At 38.2% G+C, this 16,802-nt stretch overlaps 1 protein-coding gene across 3 annotated transcripts in view; it reads right to left on the minus strand.

Moving 5' to 3' along the window:
• TRIP4 (thyroid hormone receptor interactor 4) overlaps positions 1 to 11,922 on the minus strand; it is a 65,410-nt gene extending 53,488 nt beyond the window's left edge. For 2 of the 3 annotated variants that reach the window (XM_036101843.2, XM_078079212.1), the window contains exons 1-3: positions 11,763 to 11,922; positions 7,821 to 7,990; positions 7,028 to 7,161 (exon numbers count right to left, since the gene is read on the minus strand). In XM_036101843.2, coding sequence (XP_035957736.1) covers positions 7,028 to 7,161; positions 7,821 to 7,990; positions 11,763 to 11,863 — 405 coding nt within the window. In that variant the 5' untranslated portion in view covers positions 11,864 to 11,922. The remainder of the gene's footprint in view (positions 1 to 7,027; positions 7,162 to 7,820; positions 7,991 to 11,762) is intronic. The other variant, XM_036101842.2, reaches the window with a different exon arrangement.
• Positions 11,923 to 16,802: the final 4,880 nt, after the last annotated feature.

The raw sequence follows: 16,802 nt of genomic DNA on the forward strand, positions 1-16,802 counted from the left end.
GGCTATCAGTGATGGTGGTGAGGAGATTAAAATCTCTAAACAGAAACTTGTATTTGACTCCCATTAAATTATCCAGTAACATTAAGATAAGGTATTTGAAGGCTGTGCTTTGAGGAGTTCTCATATACATAATGGGAAATGAGTATACATTGAGAAATACAGTAGAGAAGGGAAGAACAAGACAAGCAAGAAAATTCATAGCATATCACCGCACTGCTTAAAACCATTCACTGGCTTCCCACTGTGCTGAGAATAAAAATCCAAGCCACTTATAACGCTCTAAAAAGCTTTAGATATGGCCTCCAGGTGCTCTCCAACTTCATCTACATATCACTCTTCCCCTGTTCACTATGTGCCAGCCACACAGTCTTCTCATACTTCCCAGAACACCTATCCCCCATCTCCCCTTTGCACTTGTCATTCCCTCAGTCTGAACTGTTCCTAGCCCATCTCTTTATATACTGGTTCCTTCTCAATGTTCAGTTCTTAGCTATAATTTCACTCCCTCAGAGAGGCTTTCCCTGAATACCCTATATAAACTAGCTCCCTTCCTACCAACTACTGCCTATCACACTGCCCTTTTTATTTTTTTCACAGCAGTTTTCACAATCTATAATTACTTTTAAAAATTTTGACTGTCTTTTCTATCTTTCCTTTCATTATTGTATTTATGCTATTATTTAATGATTATTTTACTTATTTATCTTTAAAGATTTATTTATTTGAGAGAGAGAGAGAGAGAGTACGCGTGAGACAGTACACATGCACACGAGCTGGGAGAGAGGCAGAGGGAGAGAAACTCAAGCAGACTCAGTGTTGAGCCCCAACATGGGGCTCAATCTCACAACCCTGAGATCATGACCTGAGACGAAACCAAGAGTCAGAGGCTCCACTGACTGAGCCACCCAAGTGCCCCCATGATTATTCTTTAAAAAATGAAATAAGGCTTTAAAAATTTTATCCATTATTTGGGGCACCTGGCTGGCTCAGTCAGTGGAGCATGCAACTCTTGGGTCTTGGGGTCATGAGTTCAAGCCCCACGTTGGGCATGGAGCTTACTTAAAAGAAAAAAAAAATGTTATCCATGATTTGATCACTCTGACCAGAAAATATTCTCTTTATGCTCCCACTAGAGTTTTACCTTATTAAGATTCTATATACTTGCAGTCACCACTTATAAAACATACATTCACACATATCTATGTAATACATCTTCTACTTTAAAAACAAGTAATTTTACTGATAAGAGTAATACAAAAATTACTCAAAATAATGTTCAGATGGATTACAAACCTAAATGTGAAAACTGTAACTTTTAAACTATTAGAGGAAAATTTAGAATATATTTTTCACTTTGGGATGGGAAAAATGCCTTAAGACTTAAGTAAGCCATAAAAAGCATAAAACAAAGAAAAAGATCAATACATATAACCACATTAAAATTAAAAATTCCTGTGAGTCGGGCGCCTGGGTGGCTCAGTTGGTTAAGCGACTGCCTTCGGCTCAGGTCATGATCCTGGAGTCCCTGGATCGAGTCCCGCATCGGGCTCCCTGCTCGGCAGGGAGCCTGCTTCTCCCTCTGACCCTCCCCCCTCTCATGTGCTCTCTCTCTCTCTCATTCTCTCTGTCTCAAATAAATAAATAAAATCTTTAAAAAAAAAAAAAAATTCCTGTGAGTCAAAAGATAACACAAAGGAATAACACAGACTAGTAGAGAGCTACAACATACTTAATAAAGAATAACACAGACTAGTAGAGAGCTACAACATACTTAATAAAAAAATCACACACAGGGGTGCCTGGGTGGCTCAGTCATTGGGCGTCTGCCTTCAGCTCAGGTCATGATCCCAGGGCCCCGGGATCAAGCTCTGCATCGGGCTTCCTGCTCAGCGGGAGCCTGCTTCTCCCTCTCCCACTCCCCCTGCTTGTGTTCCCTCTCTCACTGTGTCTCTTTCTGTCAAATAAATAAATAAAATCTTCAAAAAAAAAAAAAAAGCACACAGAATACATAAAGAACTCCTATAAATCAATTTGAACAAGACTATCAACTCAGTAGAAAAGCAGGTGAAGAATATGAGTAAGTAGTTCATAATAATCCAAAAGTCCAAAAAATTGGAAACCAAAAATAAATCAACAAACTCTCCAAAATGACACACCCTCAATTTAGAATTCATGTGTATGCAAAGTAAAATTAAGTACCTTTCTTATACTTAAAATAGGCAAAACTTGCAGTGCCTGGCTGGCTCAGTCAGTAAAGTATGTGACCCTTGATCTCAGGGTTGTAAGTTCAAATCCCACATTGGGTGTAGAGATTACTTAAAAAAAAATTAAAATAAAATAAATGAAAAAATAAAAATAAGAATTTTTTTAAAAAGGGCAAAACTTTAAAGGCTTCACAATATTATGTATTGGCAAAGAAGGAGACAACGGAAATTGCTACCTTGATGGAAGGAGGATAAAATTGGTACAACTACTTTAGAAATTAATTTAGTAGTTTCAATAAAAGAAAAATTAACAAAGCCTATAATCCAGCAATTCTAATAACAGGTAAATACATCCTAGAGAAACTCTCAAATGTACCTGGAGGAAATACGTACAAGAATGTCCACTGCAGTATTCACAACAGCAAACTCTTATAAACAAGATAAAAGTGCATTTATGAATTAATGGAGAAATTAAATCAGTGGAATATTATATAGGAATTAAGAGAAACAAACCAAATCTATGTGTCACCATGGATAGCTCTCAAAAGGGCCTGCAAAATGACAATATGCTATTTGTCTACATTTTAAAAAATCACACAAAACTATACTATGTATTAATGTACTTCTATATGTGAAAAAATAGACTATTAAGATTCATACCAAATTCATGATAGTAATCATCTGCAGGGTGGTAGGAAATAGAAGTGTGTACTAGTTTCTCAACCTAAGCATTACTGATGCTTTTTTGTTAACAAAGGAGGCTCTCCTGTGTTAAGCAGGATGTTTAGGAGCATCCTTGGCTTCTACTCACTAGATGCCAGTAGCACCCTTTTTGCCCCATGTTGTGACAGTCAAAATGTTTCCAGACATATTCCCTGAGAGGCAAAATCAAGAACCAGTGGGTAGAGAGAACAAAGAGAATTTCAACGTTCTTTGTAAGGTTCCTTTTATTTTATTTCATTTTATTTTATGTAATCTCTACACCCAATATGGGGCTCAAACTCATGACCACAAGATTAAGAAGTCACATGTTCTACTGACTGAGCCTGCCAGGTGCTCCCTCATTTATTTTATTTTAAAAAAGAATACAGGGGCGCCTGGGTGGCTCAGTCGTTGGGCATCTGCCTTCAGCTCAGGTCATGATCCCAGGGTCCTGGGATCGAACCCCGTGTTGGGCTCCCTGCTCGCTGGGAGGCCTGCTTCTCCCTCTCCCACTCCCCCCTGCTTGTGTTCCCTTTCTCGCTGTGTCTCTCTCTGTCAAATAAATAAAATCTTTAAAAAAATAATAATAATAAATAAATAAATAATAAAAAAGAATACAAAAAGTGAAGAAAATTCAAAAAAAAAATGTTAAGAATTGTCAATTCTGGGTGGTAAGTACATGGGTCTTTATTATATTAGTCATTATTCTGGGGATTTTTTTCCATCTAAAAAAGTCTATTTGTGAACTACCATATGATCCAGCAATCCCACTTCTGAGTATACATCCAAAAGGATTGAAAGTAGGGTCCTGAAGAGATAATTGCACATCCATGTTCAGAGCAGCACTATTCACAACAGCCAAAAAGTGAAAGCAACTCAAATGTACATTGAGGGATGAATGGATAAACAAAATGTGGTGTATACATAAAATGGAATATTATTTAGCCTTAAAAAAGAAGGAAATTCTGTCATATACTACAACAGAAATGAGCCTTGAGAGCCCTATGCTATGTGAAATAAGCCAGGCACAAAAAGACAAATACTGTTTGATTGCACTTAGATGTAAAACAGTCGAATTCATAGAAACAGAAAGTAGGGGCGCCTGGGTGGCTCAGTTCGTTAAGCGGCTGCCTTCGGCTCAGGTCATGATCCTGGAGTGCCGGGATCGAGTCCCGCATCGGGCTCCCTGCTCAGCGGGGAGTCTGTTTCTCCCTCTGACCCTCCCCCCTCTCGTGCTCTCTCTTTCTCATTCTCTCTCTCAAATAAATAAATAAAATCTTTAAAAGAAAAAAGAAAGAGAAAGTAGAATGGTGGTTGACAGGGACTGGGAGGAGGAGAAAATGGGGAGCTATTTAATGGGTACAGAGTTTTAGCTTTGCAAGATGAAAATGTTCTGGAGATCTACTGCACAACAATATGAAAGTACTTTTAAAACTACTAACCTGTACATTTAAAAATGGTTAAGATGGTAAAAAAACTTACCAATTGTACATCTTAAGTATGTGCAATTATATATGTATGTCAATTACACCTCAATAAAGCTGTTTTTTTTTAAAAAACTATTCTTGTTCATTGTAAAAATAAAAAATAGAAAATATAAGAGTATAAAGAGGAAAAATTAAAATACTTATTGTCATATTACCCGAAGAAACACCAGTTTTAACATTTTCCTTATAGCATTCCTAGGTTTGTATGTGTATGTATGTGAAAGTATGTTTGTGTGTATACAGAATAAGTAATTTTTAAACACAAAAAATCAAACATACATATTTTATTCATGCACTTTTCACTCAATATTTTATGAGTGTTTTCCCAGATTATATATTTTAGATAACAATTTTATTAGTTGCATGGTATTCTATCAAATGAGGGAACCATAATTTTTTATTAAAATTTTATTTATTTTTTGACAGAGAGAGAGAGAGTGAGAGAGGGAACATAAGCAGGGGGAGTGGGAGAGGGAGAACCAGGCTTCCCGTTGAGCGGTGAGGCTGATGCGGGGCTTGATCCCAGGTCCCTGGGATCATGACCTGAGCTGAAGGCAGACGCTTAACAACTGAGCCACCCGGTGCCCGAGGGAACCATAATTAGTTTAATCTTTCTCTTACTGTTAAACAGGTCAATTCAAATTTTCAAGTTTGTTTGCATGCATTTCTTTTTTTTTTTTTTTAAGATTTATTTATTTATTTTAGAGAGGGAGAGAGCGCTGTGGGAAGGGGCTGAGGGAGAGGGAGAGGGAGAGAGAGAGTCCCAAGCTGACTCTCCGCTAACTGTGGAGCCTGACATAGGGCTCAATCTCATGACCCTGGGATCACCACCTGAGCCAAAACCAAGAGTTGGTGGCTTAACCAACTGAGTCACCCAGGCGCCCCTTTGCATGCATTTCTGATTACTTTCTTACATTAGATTTTTTAGTCATATTAGTAAGTCAAAAGGATATGAACATTTCTATGGTTCTTTTTTTTTCTTTTTTTTAAAGATTTTATTTATTTATTTGACAGAGAGAGCGAGAGCAGGAACACAAGCAGGGGGAGTGGAAGAGGGTGAAGCAGGCTTCCCGCGGAGCAGGAGCCCGATGCGGGGCTTGATCCCAGGACCCTGGGATCATGACCTGAGCCCAAGGCAGCCGCTTAACGACTGAGCCGCCCAGGCGTCCCAATAAGCATTTATTTTTTTTTAAGATTTTATTTATTTATTTGACAGAGAGAGACACAGCGAGAGAGGGAACACAAGCAGGGGGAGTGGGAGAAGGAGAAGCAGGCTTCCTGCAGAGCAGGGAGCCTGATGCGGGGCTCCATCCCAGGACCCTGGGATCATGGCCTGAGCCGAAGGCAGACGCTTAACAACTGAGCCACCCAGGCGCCCCCATTTCTATGGTTCTTGATGTATGCTGCCAAACTGTCCCCCCAGAAAGCTTAAACCAATTTACATTGCCACCAATAGTGTACAAGAGGTTCCTGTACAAATACAACTTCACCATCACTGAGTATTCTATTTTAAAAATCTTTAACAATTTAAAATTATAGGCAATATCTCAGGGATTTAATTGTATTTATTTGATTACCAGTAGAGTAACCAACCATCCTGGTTGGCATAGGACTTAGGAAAATCTCAGAATACTGGACCTATAGTGCTAAAACTGAGAAAGTCCCAGGCAATTAGGGTGACAAACTGGTAAAGAAATATCTTTTAATGTTTATTGGTCATTTGTGTTTTACCTTTTGCTTGTGATGCTTCTGGCTTATTTTATTCTGCTTGATAAAAGGCTTAAGTCTCTATTCTTTTCCCTTTAACTTAACATTATTTTGCAAACACTTTTCCACATTTTTTTTTTGCATGGTCATCACACTCAGAGTTTTTTGGTCACCTCTCTTCCATCTTAGCATAATTAACTATTCCCTTCTATTGGGAAATTTAGTTTGTCAAATTTCCTTGATTATAAATATTTCTGCTTACCTCACAGGGCTATTTTGAGAACCATGAAAAAATACAGAAAAACCCTAAAAACTAAATGATAATGATGGCAGTGGCAGTAGTAGATGGCCCAAGTAGGAACACTCCTAATAACAGATAGAATTGTGCATTCTTTTAGTAAAAATCCACACACACATACAGAAAATATTGAAGTTGAAGTCCTGGTGACTTTCATTAAATATTTTCCATTTAGGGGCACCTGGGTGGCTCAATCAGTTAGGCATCTGCTGAGGTCAGCTCAGGTCATGATCTCCAGGTCCTGGGATCAAGCCCCACATCGGGCTCCTTGCTCAGCGGGGAGTCTGCTTGTCCCTCTCCCTCTGCCCCTCTCCGCTGCTTGTGCTCTCTCTCTCAAATAAATAAATAAAATCTTTAAAAAATTATAAATAAATATTTTCCAATTATATATATCTCTTTCTCAATCTCATTTCTAACCAAGATGTCCTTATAATACTATTTAATCAGTCTGCCAAAAAAATCTACCATATAGAAAGTAATATATCATCATCACTTTCTCTCCATAAAATTCATGCATTTGTTGAAAAATTGCCACTCTAGACCAAGTTGTACACTTTGCTCTCTGAAATGTATCAGTCACCTCCCCTTTTTCATAGAACTAGAAAAAGACTCATTCTATAAGCACTCACCTTGGCCAAATCAAAAGGTGTTTTGACCTCCCTGGTTGTGTCAGGTTCAGTAAATGCAGGAACTTCCTGTCTATTTCTTCCTTTCCGCCTACTCCTCTTTAGCTGGTCTCCTGATCTCTGCCCATCTAACATTTCTTTAAAAGAAAAAAAAATTATATACATATATATGTACATAGATTAATAATAGCAGGATCCATTGGTGAACTAATAGCTAATAAAGAGAAGATGATGCTTAATATTTAGAGTGAAGATATGAAGTCAGGCAGCTTTTTACATTAGCTTTTTCTCTCAAACCAGAATTATATTTAAACCATAATTTTCAAGATAGTAGATGATAAAGACTACTGGCTAGGATTAAAATGGTAAATTAAAATCTAATATTTTAGATTGTATAATAATAATGACTTAGGTTATTTAGCTTGGTGTTTATCTTTTGTATCTTTTAACTAAATAGTTACTTCTAAATGCTATTCATACTAGAATTGGTCAACATTTACTTTCATCCAGGTATATATATAACTGAAAAGTGTTTTTTTTAATCCATGGATAAATTTTTCAAACTATTCTGAAACCACGTTTGTATCTGCAAACAAGCATTTTTGTGGTATTTTCAAAGTTCAAAAAGTCTGAACTAAAACAATATTCTTTACAGTTTGAGTACAACTGAGATAAAAATATGTATACATTTGATTCTGCTTAAGTTAGCTGTGAGGAAATAGCAGTGACAGAAAATATCAGGTCCTATAAACCAGCCCATTTACCAATATTTCAACCCTCAATTACGTTAACTTACCATCTTTTTTGAAGGACTGTTGCAGAGCATCAGAACTCAACTCCTGATCATTCTTTTGCCATTTCATTATAAGCTCCTCTATGAATTGACCTTTTTTGTCCTCATTTCCCTGAAGGAGGTCAGTAACATATTCTCGTATCTCTTCAGCACTCTCAATTGACAAAACATACCTCAGGAAGCAAAAATATAAGTTGTTGAAACAAGACCTGCTTACACTATGTCTTTCAATAATCACAACAGAAATCAAGGTAGTACAAACCATTCGTTAATCCATTAAAATGGATTGCGCCAAATTCTATGCTAGATGCTAGGGATATAAGTTTGATTAGGACAAAAATCCTGACCTCAAGTAGTTCATAATCTAACCTTCATATAATCTTGTTAGAAGATTAGAATTAATGTTTTGAAGATAGGCTTTTGGAGCTGTCCTTAACATAGGAATATTTTCTCTAACTACGTATCTGCAGTCATTTTATTTTCCTAGGAATACAAATGACTCAATCTTTATACTACAAAACCTAAAATTTCTTTTTTGCTAAAAATATGAGTATATATGACAGTCTAACCAGTTATTGATTTAATATTCTCAAAAATTATAATTAGGGCAGTTGGCTGGCTCAGTCGGTAGAGCATTTGACTCTTAATCTTGGGGTTGAGATCGAGCTCCACGTTGGGTGTAGAGATTACTTCAAAAAAAATAAAATCTTTAAAAAAAATTACAAAAAAAGATTAGCATCACATTAGAATAAGCAGATCTATTTTAAGGAAATGTTATATAGGGTTCCTAGAAGTGAAATGAGCTAATAGTTCAACAAGTCAGTATAACTTTTCTAAAAATGGACAGGCCCATATATTTGAAGTGCCTTAAAAATAATCCAGTAATTCCATTTATAGGACTCTACAGGAAATTTTATGCAAAAAGTTGATTGCATCACTATTTGAATTAATGAAAAACTAAAAGCTATTTAAAACATCCATTGATGGGAAAGACTAATGAATTCAAGTTTTTGGACTTTACAAAATGTGATATGCCACTACTAAAAGTGAAACTTATGAATAATTATTATTGACCTGAAAAAAATGCTTTCATATAATGGTAAGTGAAATAACAGGATAGAATGTAGAGTATATGAGAGCAATAACAATTGCTAAAAGAAATGTGTATATCCATACACTTATGTGTAGAAAAAAGGCCAGAAGGTTATATACTAAAATGATTACCACTGAGTGGTATGATTAAAGAGAGTTTATTTTATTTTTTCCTCTAAGATGAATATGTTTTGAAAATAAATTATAATACGCATAGGAAAAACACTAAGAGACAAACAATGATTACCTCTGGGTTGTGGTATTATGGTAATTTTAGTTTCCTCCTCTATCTTTTTCTGATTTTTTTAGGTTTCTACAGTGATTGTTATACCAAGGAAAGAAAGAATTGAAAAAATAACTTGTAAATTAACTTATCAGACCATGAAAGCATTATAAGATCTGAATAAACTGTAATTCAGACACACTGGTATTGGATACAAGAAAAATTATAATAATGCTACATTCCTTTAAATTAAAACAAAATCATGTGATTGTACCATCACTAGGTTTTTTTCCTAACGTAGTGGTACATTTGCAGAGTTATGATCTATAGGTGAATAAACCTGTGCCTTTGGGCCTCATTAAGAGCATCTTCTAATCCATCATAGATTAAAAAGACACAACTGTATTTCAGGACTTTTACAGTTTAATCAACTTGATGCCCAAACTTAGCAGCCCCCATCAAAAGATTAATTGCTACCAAGTTCTCACAGAAGGAACTGCAAGGAACCTCAGGGGATCATTTAACTGTGGAGTATTCAAACCACTAGGGAAGTATTTAAAGAGTTCCAGAAACATTTGAATAAATGTTATTTTAACTATTTAACAAAGGATAATAAGGAACAGCATACATCCAAATGTGTTATATGCAAAATCTTATGAAAATAGGGTCATCCAAAACATGAGCTAAGGCAGATTGTAGAACAAAGTTTATTTTGCTAATCCTGGGTACACATCTTAATGCTCCATAAATGTATCACTGATTAGGACCGTAGTAGTTCTGTGCTGTTTGTAAAAATTCAGGCCACTCATGCCAAATTTTTCAAGTTAGCACACTTCCATAGTACTAATTTTCAATTAAATACCAGGCAAAGCACAGCAAATTTACACAAAAAATGCTTTGATCATGGCATCATAGCCTGTTGAGCAATAACTAGTAAAAACCTAAAAGTCAAATGAGTTCAAATAGCATTATATTATAGGTAGCTTCACTGTTTTTTTCAGTTTTGAACAATTTTGTAGAACTTATATTTATGAGTAAAAAAAATGCAAGCAGGTATTTATCCATACTTAGTGCTTCAACTATAAAACTTAAATTTCTGGTCACCGTTCTTTAAAGGGTGTGGGTACTGAGACTGAAAAGACTGCATCTAACCATACTGCATTGTTGATCCATCAAAAGTAGCCTCAATCTTTGTGGGTTTTTTGTTTTTTTTTTTAACTGAGTGACTTTTTTTCTGTTTGGTATCTTTACGAAGTCTCATTATCTCATTTGACAGCATTCCACTGCTTTAAAAAAATGTCTGAAAACTACTTAATCTGTTCTTGCCTTCAAACAAGGATAAAGATAAGCCATACGATTTGGCAGGGTTTTGGGGTTTTTTTTTTAATAGTTTATTCCAATGTTTAAAACAAAAACCTTTAGAACAGGCTTAATTCTCTCCTTGCCAACAAGTCTGTTTTCTCCAAACTCAGAAACTCACTTCCTACAAAAGCCCTAGAAATGGCAACTTAGGTTTCACCATCTATGTACAAGGAATCAAATTAAGAAACACTTTGAGGGGGCGCCTGGGTGGCTCAGATGGTTAAACGTCTACCTTCGGCTCAGGTCATGATCCCAGGGTCCTAGGATCGAGTCCCGCATCGGGCTCCCTGCTCAGCGGGGAGCCTGCTTCTCCCTCTGCCTCTCTCTCTCTGTCTCTCATGAATAAATAAATAAAATAAAATCTTAAAAAAAAAAAAAGAAACACTTTGAGGTTTTTTGATCGAGTCCAATTTTTGTAGAAGTTTTCCCCTCGCCAGAATACTGCGCTTCCACCTACCCACCCTTTAGTTCTCAGGTTAAAGTCATCCCTTGAAGTAAACCTTCAAAGTTTCTCAAATCTTAGTGGGAGATCTTTACTCCGTGCTCCCACAACACCTTACATTTCCCCACTCATCAACCAGGCAGAACCCAATGGTCTCAGTCGTCTTTGTTGCCCCAGCACCAGTTATGTAGCGCAACAAACATGATAAATCAATCGAAAGCAAATCCTAAATTATGTCACCATCTCCACTTCATAAGAATTATAAAGTATTAAAGATAAGCCCTGCTAATTTTTCATTTTATAGACACGGAAACTAAGGTGTAGAGAGGGAAATTAAAATGCCCAAGGTTCCAAAACTGGTAAATGACAACAGAAAATAGAACATGGGACTCCTTAGTCAGGAGCTATTTACACCTTACCACCGCAGCGTCAATTTAAAGTCCAGGTCTTATTAGACACAACCCAGATCCGGTAAACTAAAATGCTCAGAGCAAGGGATTTCTGGGGGGGGGGGGGGGGGGGAATTTTTGGCTTGCCCCTTCTCTCCAGAATTTATAAGGAAACTGGCTCCCGGGACAGTCTTAAAAGGTCTAATTATCAGAGATCTGGCGTTTTTCTAAGAAAAAAGTCCCCACCGGCCGATTGTGTAGCCTGACACACTATTCCAGAGCTAAACTGTAAAGCCGGAGGTCAAAATTCGGCACCTAGAACCCTGTTATCGTATTTCTTCACTCTCATCAACTTTTTAGTCCTCCCCGCTTCCCCTTTCGCTCAGTCAGTGCACATCCCAGAGCTCCTTCCCGCCTGGGACCCGAACCAGTCTCACTGCATGATCTCCTCGCTGACATCCAGGCCGAAAGTTTTCCGCAACTGCTGGGTACACCAGCCCACCAGCTGCTCCCGGGACGCCGCCCCAGCCACCGCCATTTTTCCCAGCCGGAACCAGCTGGGCTCCAACAGCCCCACGTCCTGCGCCGGACTAGTCCCCTTCGCAACACCGACCTAGCTCGCGCGGGTTCCGCCAGCCTGCACGGCCCCTCGCGGTGGCACCGCCCCCAGCACAGATCCCTCCCACCCCTGCCACCTCCTCTTTCCCGCTTCCTGACATTGTTTACACTGGTACCAGAGCTCATCTGCGCGTGATTCTTCTAAATCGTTAGATGTAGGGCTTGAGAATCGGGAATTCTGCTGAGAAGACCGTACAAATACCTGTAACAACTACAGTCGAGGAAAAAATAAAACTCTTAATCTGAGAGGCCAGCCTTTAAATTATTCTGGTTTTATGTAAAACATTTAAAATAGCACTTGCGGGCGCCTGGCGGCTCAGTCGTTAAGCGTCTGCCTTCGGCCCAGGTCGTGATCCCAGAGTCATGGGATCGAGCCCCGCATCGGGCTCCCTGCTCCTCGGGAAGCCTGCTTCTCCCTCTCCCACTCCCCCTGTTTGTGTTCCCTCTCTCGCTGTGTCTCTCTCTGTCAAATAAATAAATAAAATCTTTTTAAAAAATTTAAAAAGGGCGCCTGGGTGGCTCAGTTGGTTAAGCGACTGCCTTTGGCTCAGGTCATGATCCTGGAGTCCCTGGATCGAGTCCCTCATCGGGCTCCCTGCTCGGCAGGGAGTCTGCTTCTCCCTCTGACCCTAACCCCTCTCATGTGCTCTCTCTCATTCTCTCTCTCTCTCAAATAAATAAATAAAATCTTTAAAAAATAAAAAATAAAATAAAAAAATAAAATAGCACTTGCAAGCTAGAGTAACCTCTGTGAGGATTTGCTTTGGTGGACCACATAGATTCTTACTGCTAAAACCTCTTTCTATTAAATTCTTTTTAAGCCAGGTCTTTTCCGGGGAGGCCAGGATAACCCAGGAAGCTTGGGGGGAGGGGGGAAAGAGCTCTAATAAAAACAAAGGTGCTGGGATTTGGCTTTTAAGAACTTCCACATAAATTTTCTGTAGTGATTTTTTTTTAATTTATATAATACTTTTTTTCTGCCAACAATTGTCCTTTTTAAAGTTTTTAATTTAATTCCCAGTTAATGTACAGTGTAATATTAGTTTCAGATGTATAATATTCAACACTTCCATGTAACACCTGGTGCTCATCACAAGTGCATTCAATCCCCACCACCGATTTAAGCCATCCCCCATCCCGAAGTGATTTTTATTTTTTATTTTCGTAAAGGTTTATTTATTTATTTTGAGAGAGAGAGAGAGAGAGAACAAGGGGGAGGGGCAGAGGGAGAGAGAAAATCTCAAGCACACTCCCCACTGAGCCAGGAGCTGGATGCCAAGGTGGGGCTCAATCTCACGACCTGAGATCATGACCTAAGCCAAAATCAAGAGTCAGACTCTTAACCGGTTAATGGACTGAGCCACCCAGGCGCCCCTTGCAGTGATTTTATTTATTTTTATTTTTATTATTATTATTTTTAGATTTTATTTATTTATTTGAGAGAGAGTGAGCGAGAGAAAGCATGAGCAGAGGGAGCAGCAGAGGGAGAAACAGGCTCCTGGGTGAGCAGAGAGGGAGCCCCAGGAGGGGCTGGATCCCAAGACCCTGGGATCACTCAGTGGAAGGCAGCCGCTTAACCGACTGAGCCACCCAGGTGCCGCCTTTGCAGTGATTTTTTAAAAGTCAAAGATATTTCAACCCGAGAAGCCAGACTTATATGTGTTTCACTACTCCCTACTCCACTGGGACAATGGACTGGGGAGAATTAGCTAGACTATTCTGGAGAGCTTAATATCCTCTGATATATCTCATCAATAAAATTTTTTAAAGATTTTATTTTTTAAGTTCTCTCTACACCCAGTGTGGGGCTCAAAATCACAACCCTGATAATCAGGAGTTGTGCTCCACTGTCTGAGCCTGCCCGGCGCCCCCATCAGTAAATTTAATTGGCTGACTTCCTGTTAAACGTATAGGTTCTTCATTCCCATTAGGCTGTGTAAACTAAGCAATTACATTAATTGGATCCTGCTTCACTTTTTTATGCTAATGTTTTCATTGACATAAATAATCAAAATCATATAAGTATATTGATTTACATTGGGTATAGATTGTCTTTGTTATTAATTTGGAAAATATATGATTTTCTAGCTTAAAAAAAACCCTTAAATACTCTGAATTTTCATTAATGGTGAGTACAAATTTGGTTTCTTCTTAAAAATCTGCTACTTTTCATATTAGTATAACATACCCAAATTGTTTACCTGTTTGTGTCTGTTCAGTTCCGACTATTTAAATGTTAACTTCCGGGGATGCCTGCATGGCTCAACCGGTTAAGCAACTGCCTTCAGCTGGGGTCGTGATCCCAGGATCTGGGATCGAGCCCGACATCAGGCTCCTTGCTCAGCGGGGAGCCTGCTTCTCTCTCTGCCTGTTGCTCCCCCTGCTTGTTCTCTCTCTCTCTCTTCTCTCCTCTGACAAATAGATAAAATATTTAAAAAAATAATAAAAAAATAAATGTCAACTTCTTGAAGACAGAAACTATGACAAGATTGTTTTTATAATAGGACTTAGTACATCATATAAATTATGATGAAATTATTAGGTCCTCAAGAATAAAGTATTCCTAAAAAAAAGGATAAAGTATTCTTTTTATATAAAGCATATGTTAATGATTGTAATCTCCAGTTTGTAATATATGTAATGTAATATAATGCCATTTATAGTCATTATCGTCTATTAAAATGCACTTCTGCCTGAGCAAAGCAAGCGCACCTATTTAACATGACTTAAAGATATTCTTTTGTATAATTTTAGGCAGATATTTCATACATATGTACTACAACTTTTCATAATGCCCTAGGCCTTTGAAATTTTCAAGTTCACACCACACAATCCTCTGTGTTTTACTTAATTAAAGGAGAAGCAGTTCCTCAAAGCAAACATTTAAATTAAGAATTTTTGCTAGACATCGGGGCTCCTGGGTGGCTCAGTCGTTGGGCGTCTGCCTTCCGCTCGGGTCATGATCCCAGGGTCCTGGGATCGAGACCCGCATCGGGCTCCCTGCTTGGCGGGAAGCCTGCTTCTCACTCTCCCACTCCCCCTGCTTGTGTTCCCTCTCTTGCTGTGTCTCTCACTGTCAAATAAATAAATAAAATCTTCAAAAAAAATTAAAAAAAAAAGAATTTTTGCTAGACATCACTGCTTGTTTCCCAACTTTTTAACCTTAATATGCGTTCTTCCCCATTATTAAAAGACAAACATACAAATGCAGCTATAGTAATAGACTGCTCCTGCGTGCAAAGGTATATTTACAATTCTTTCTAGCCATTTACTTGGCATATGAGCTAAGAGAAAAGACCGGCAGATTGTCTATGCTGTTCTAATCTCCACAGGAATCTGGGATATGAGTTTGAATTAAGTAATTCAGGCCTTTGTAGAAGCCACTTTAACTGAAAAGGAAATAATGTGTACTGAAGAACGATTGTGTATTGAGAGGGGCATGATAACAAAGAAGAAAGGAATACCCTGGGGCTTGTTGATTTTTCTGATAGGAATTCTACTGTAGACTCCAAGTGTTAGACAAAGCTACAGGTAATTTCCAATACATTTCCTGCTATTATAATGTAATTAATAGAATTATAATACAATTAATATAATTATAATATAATATATAATTTCACCTGTTGTCTAGATTCTTTAATCTTTTTTTTCAAGATCCTTTAATTCCAAAACAAAAAGTAGTTGTTGATTCTACTGAAGTACTTAGCAGCCTATTTTCTGAAAGTTCAAGCATAATTTACAGGAGAGAATCAATGCCCTGCTTACACTTTCAGGACTGCCTTTCAAGTGAGCATTTAACAAAATACATCCCAAGGCAAGTTCATCTGATCATGTTTTATGCATGGTTTTCAGAGAGTGAAAATCACTCCCCGGGGGTATTTTGAGTAATTAGAAGATAGGCATAAGGATAGAAAATAGTTGTGAGCTCCTGTTCTAGCGTTATAATCACTGTGTGTCAGGGATGTACCCTTGGCACATCTGGCATTTTTCTTTTTTAAGATTTTATTTTTAAGTAATCTCTATATCCAAGGTGGGGCTCAAATCCACAACCCCAAGATCAAGAGTTGCATGCTCCACTGACTGAGCCAGCCAGGCACCCTGACATTTGGCATATTTTGAAGGAACTCTGAGACCATATAGATCTCAGGAAGACCTTTCATTAATTTGTTCCTTTTTATGTGTGTCTGTATAAACAATCCACTCAGTTTTTCCTTTAGTTTCACACCATACTAAAAACGTAGAAAAGCCTTGTAAATAAATTATCTTCCTTTTCTAACATTCCATAGAATTGTTTTGTTATGCACCCTGTAGAGAGAGTTTATCTGAGGTTTAAAAAAAAAAAATTCTTTATTCTGATTTGCATTTAAAAATCTGCTTCATTTCAAGTTTCTTTTCCTGGAGTCAATCATTATGGATTTAATCCTGGGGTGACTTTTGTTTTTGTTTTTTTTTTTTTTTTTAAGATTTTATTTATTTATTTGAGACAGAGAGAATGAGAGAGAGAGAGCGCACATGAGAGGGGGGAGGGTCAGAGGGAGAAGCAGGCTCCCTGCCGAGCAGGGAGCCCGATGCGGGACTCGATCCAGGGTCTCCAGGATCATGACCTGAGCCGAAGGCAGTCGCTTAACCAACTGAGCCACCCAGGCGCCCCTGGGGTGACTTTTGAAGGAATGTTGTAATTCGCTGTCTTTCCTGGGTTTTCTTTTCTAAGCAGGCCCATTTCCCTAACTCATAATCTTAGCACTCACTCTTGGGGCATCCCAGAAAAGAGCCTTGGCACCGCCCACTTAGGGCGGGTACGAATCACAAGCTTCTGCAAAGCTGATGGACGGGACGGTACTGAGTCTCGCCTCGCCGCT

This window comes from Halichoerus grypus, chromosome 8 (genome assembly GCF_964656455.1).
Source record: "Halichoerus grypus chromosome 8, mHalGry1.hap1.1, whole genome shotgun sequence".
Lineage (NCBI taxonomy): Eukaryota > Metazoa > Chordata > Mammalia > Carnivora > Phocidae > Halichoerus > Halichoerus grypus.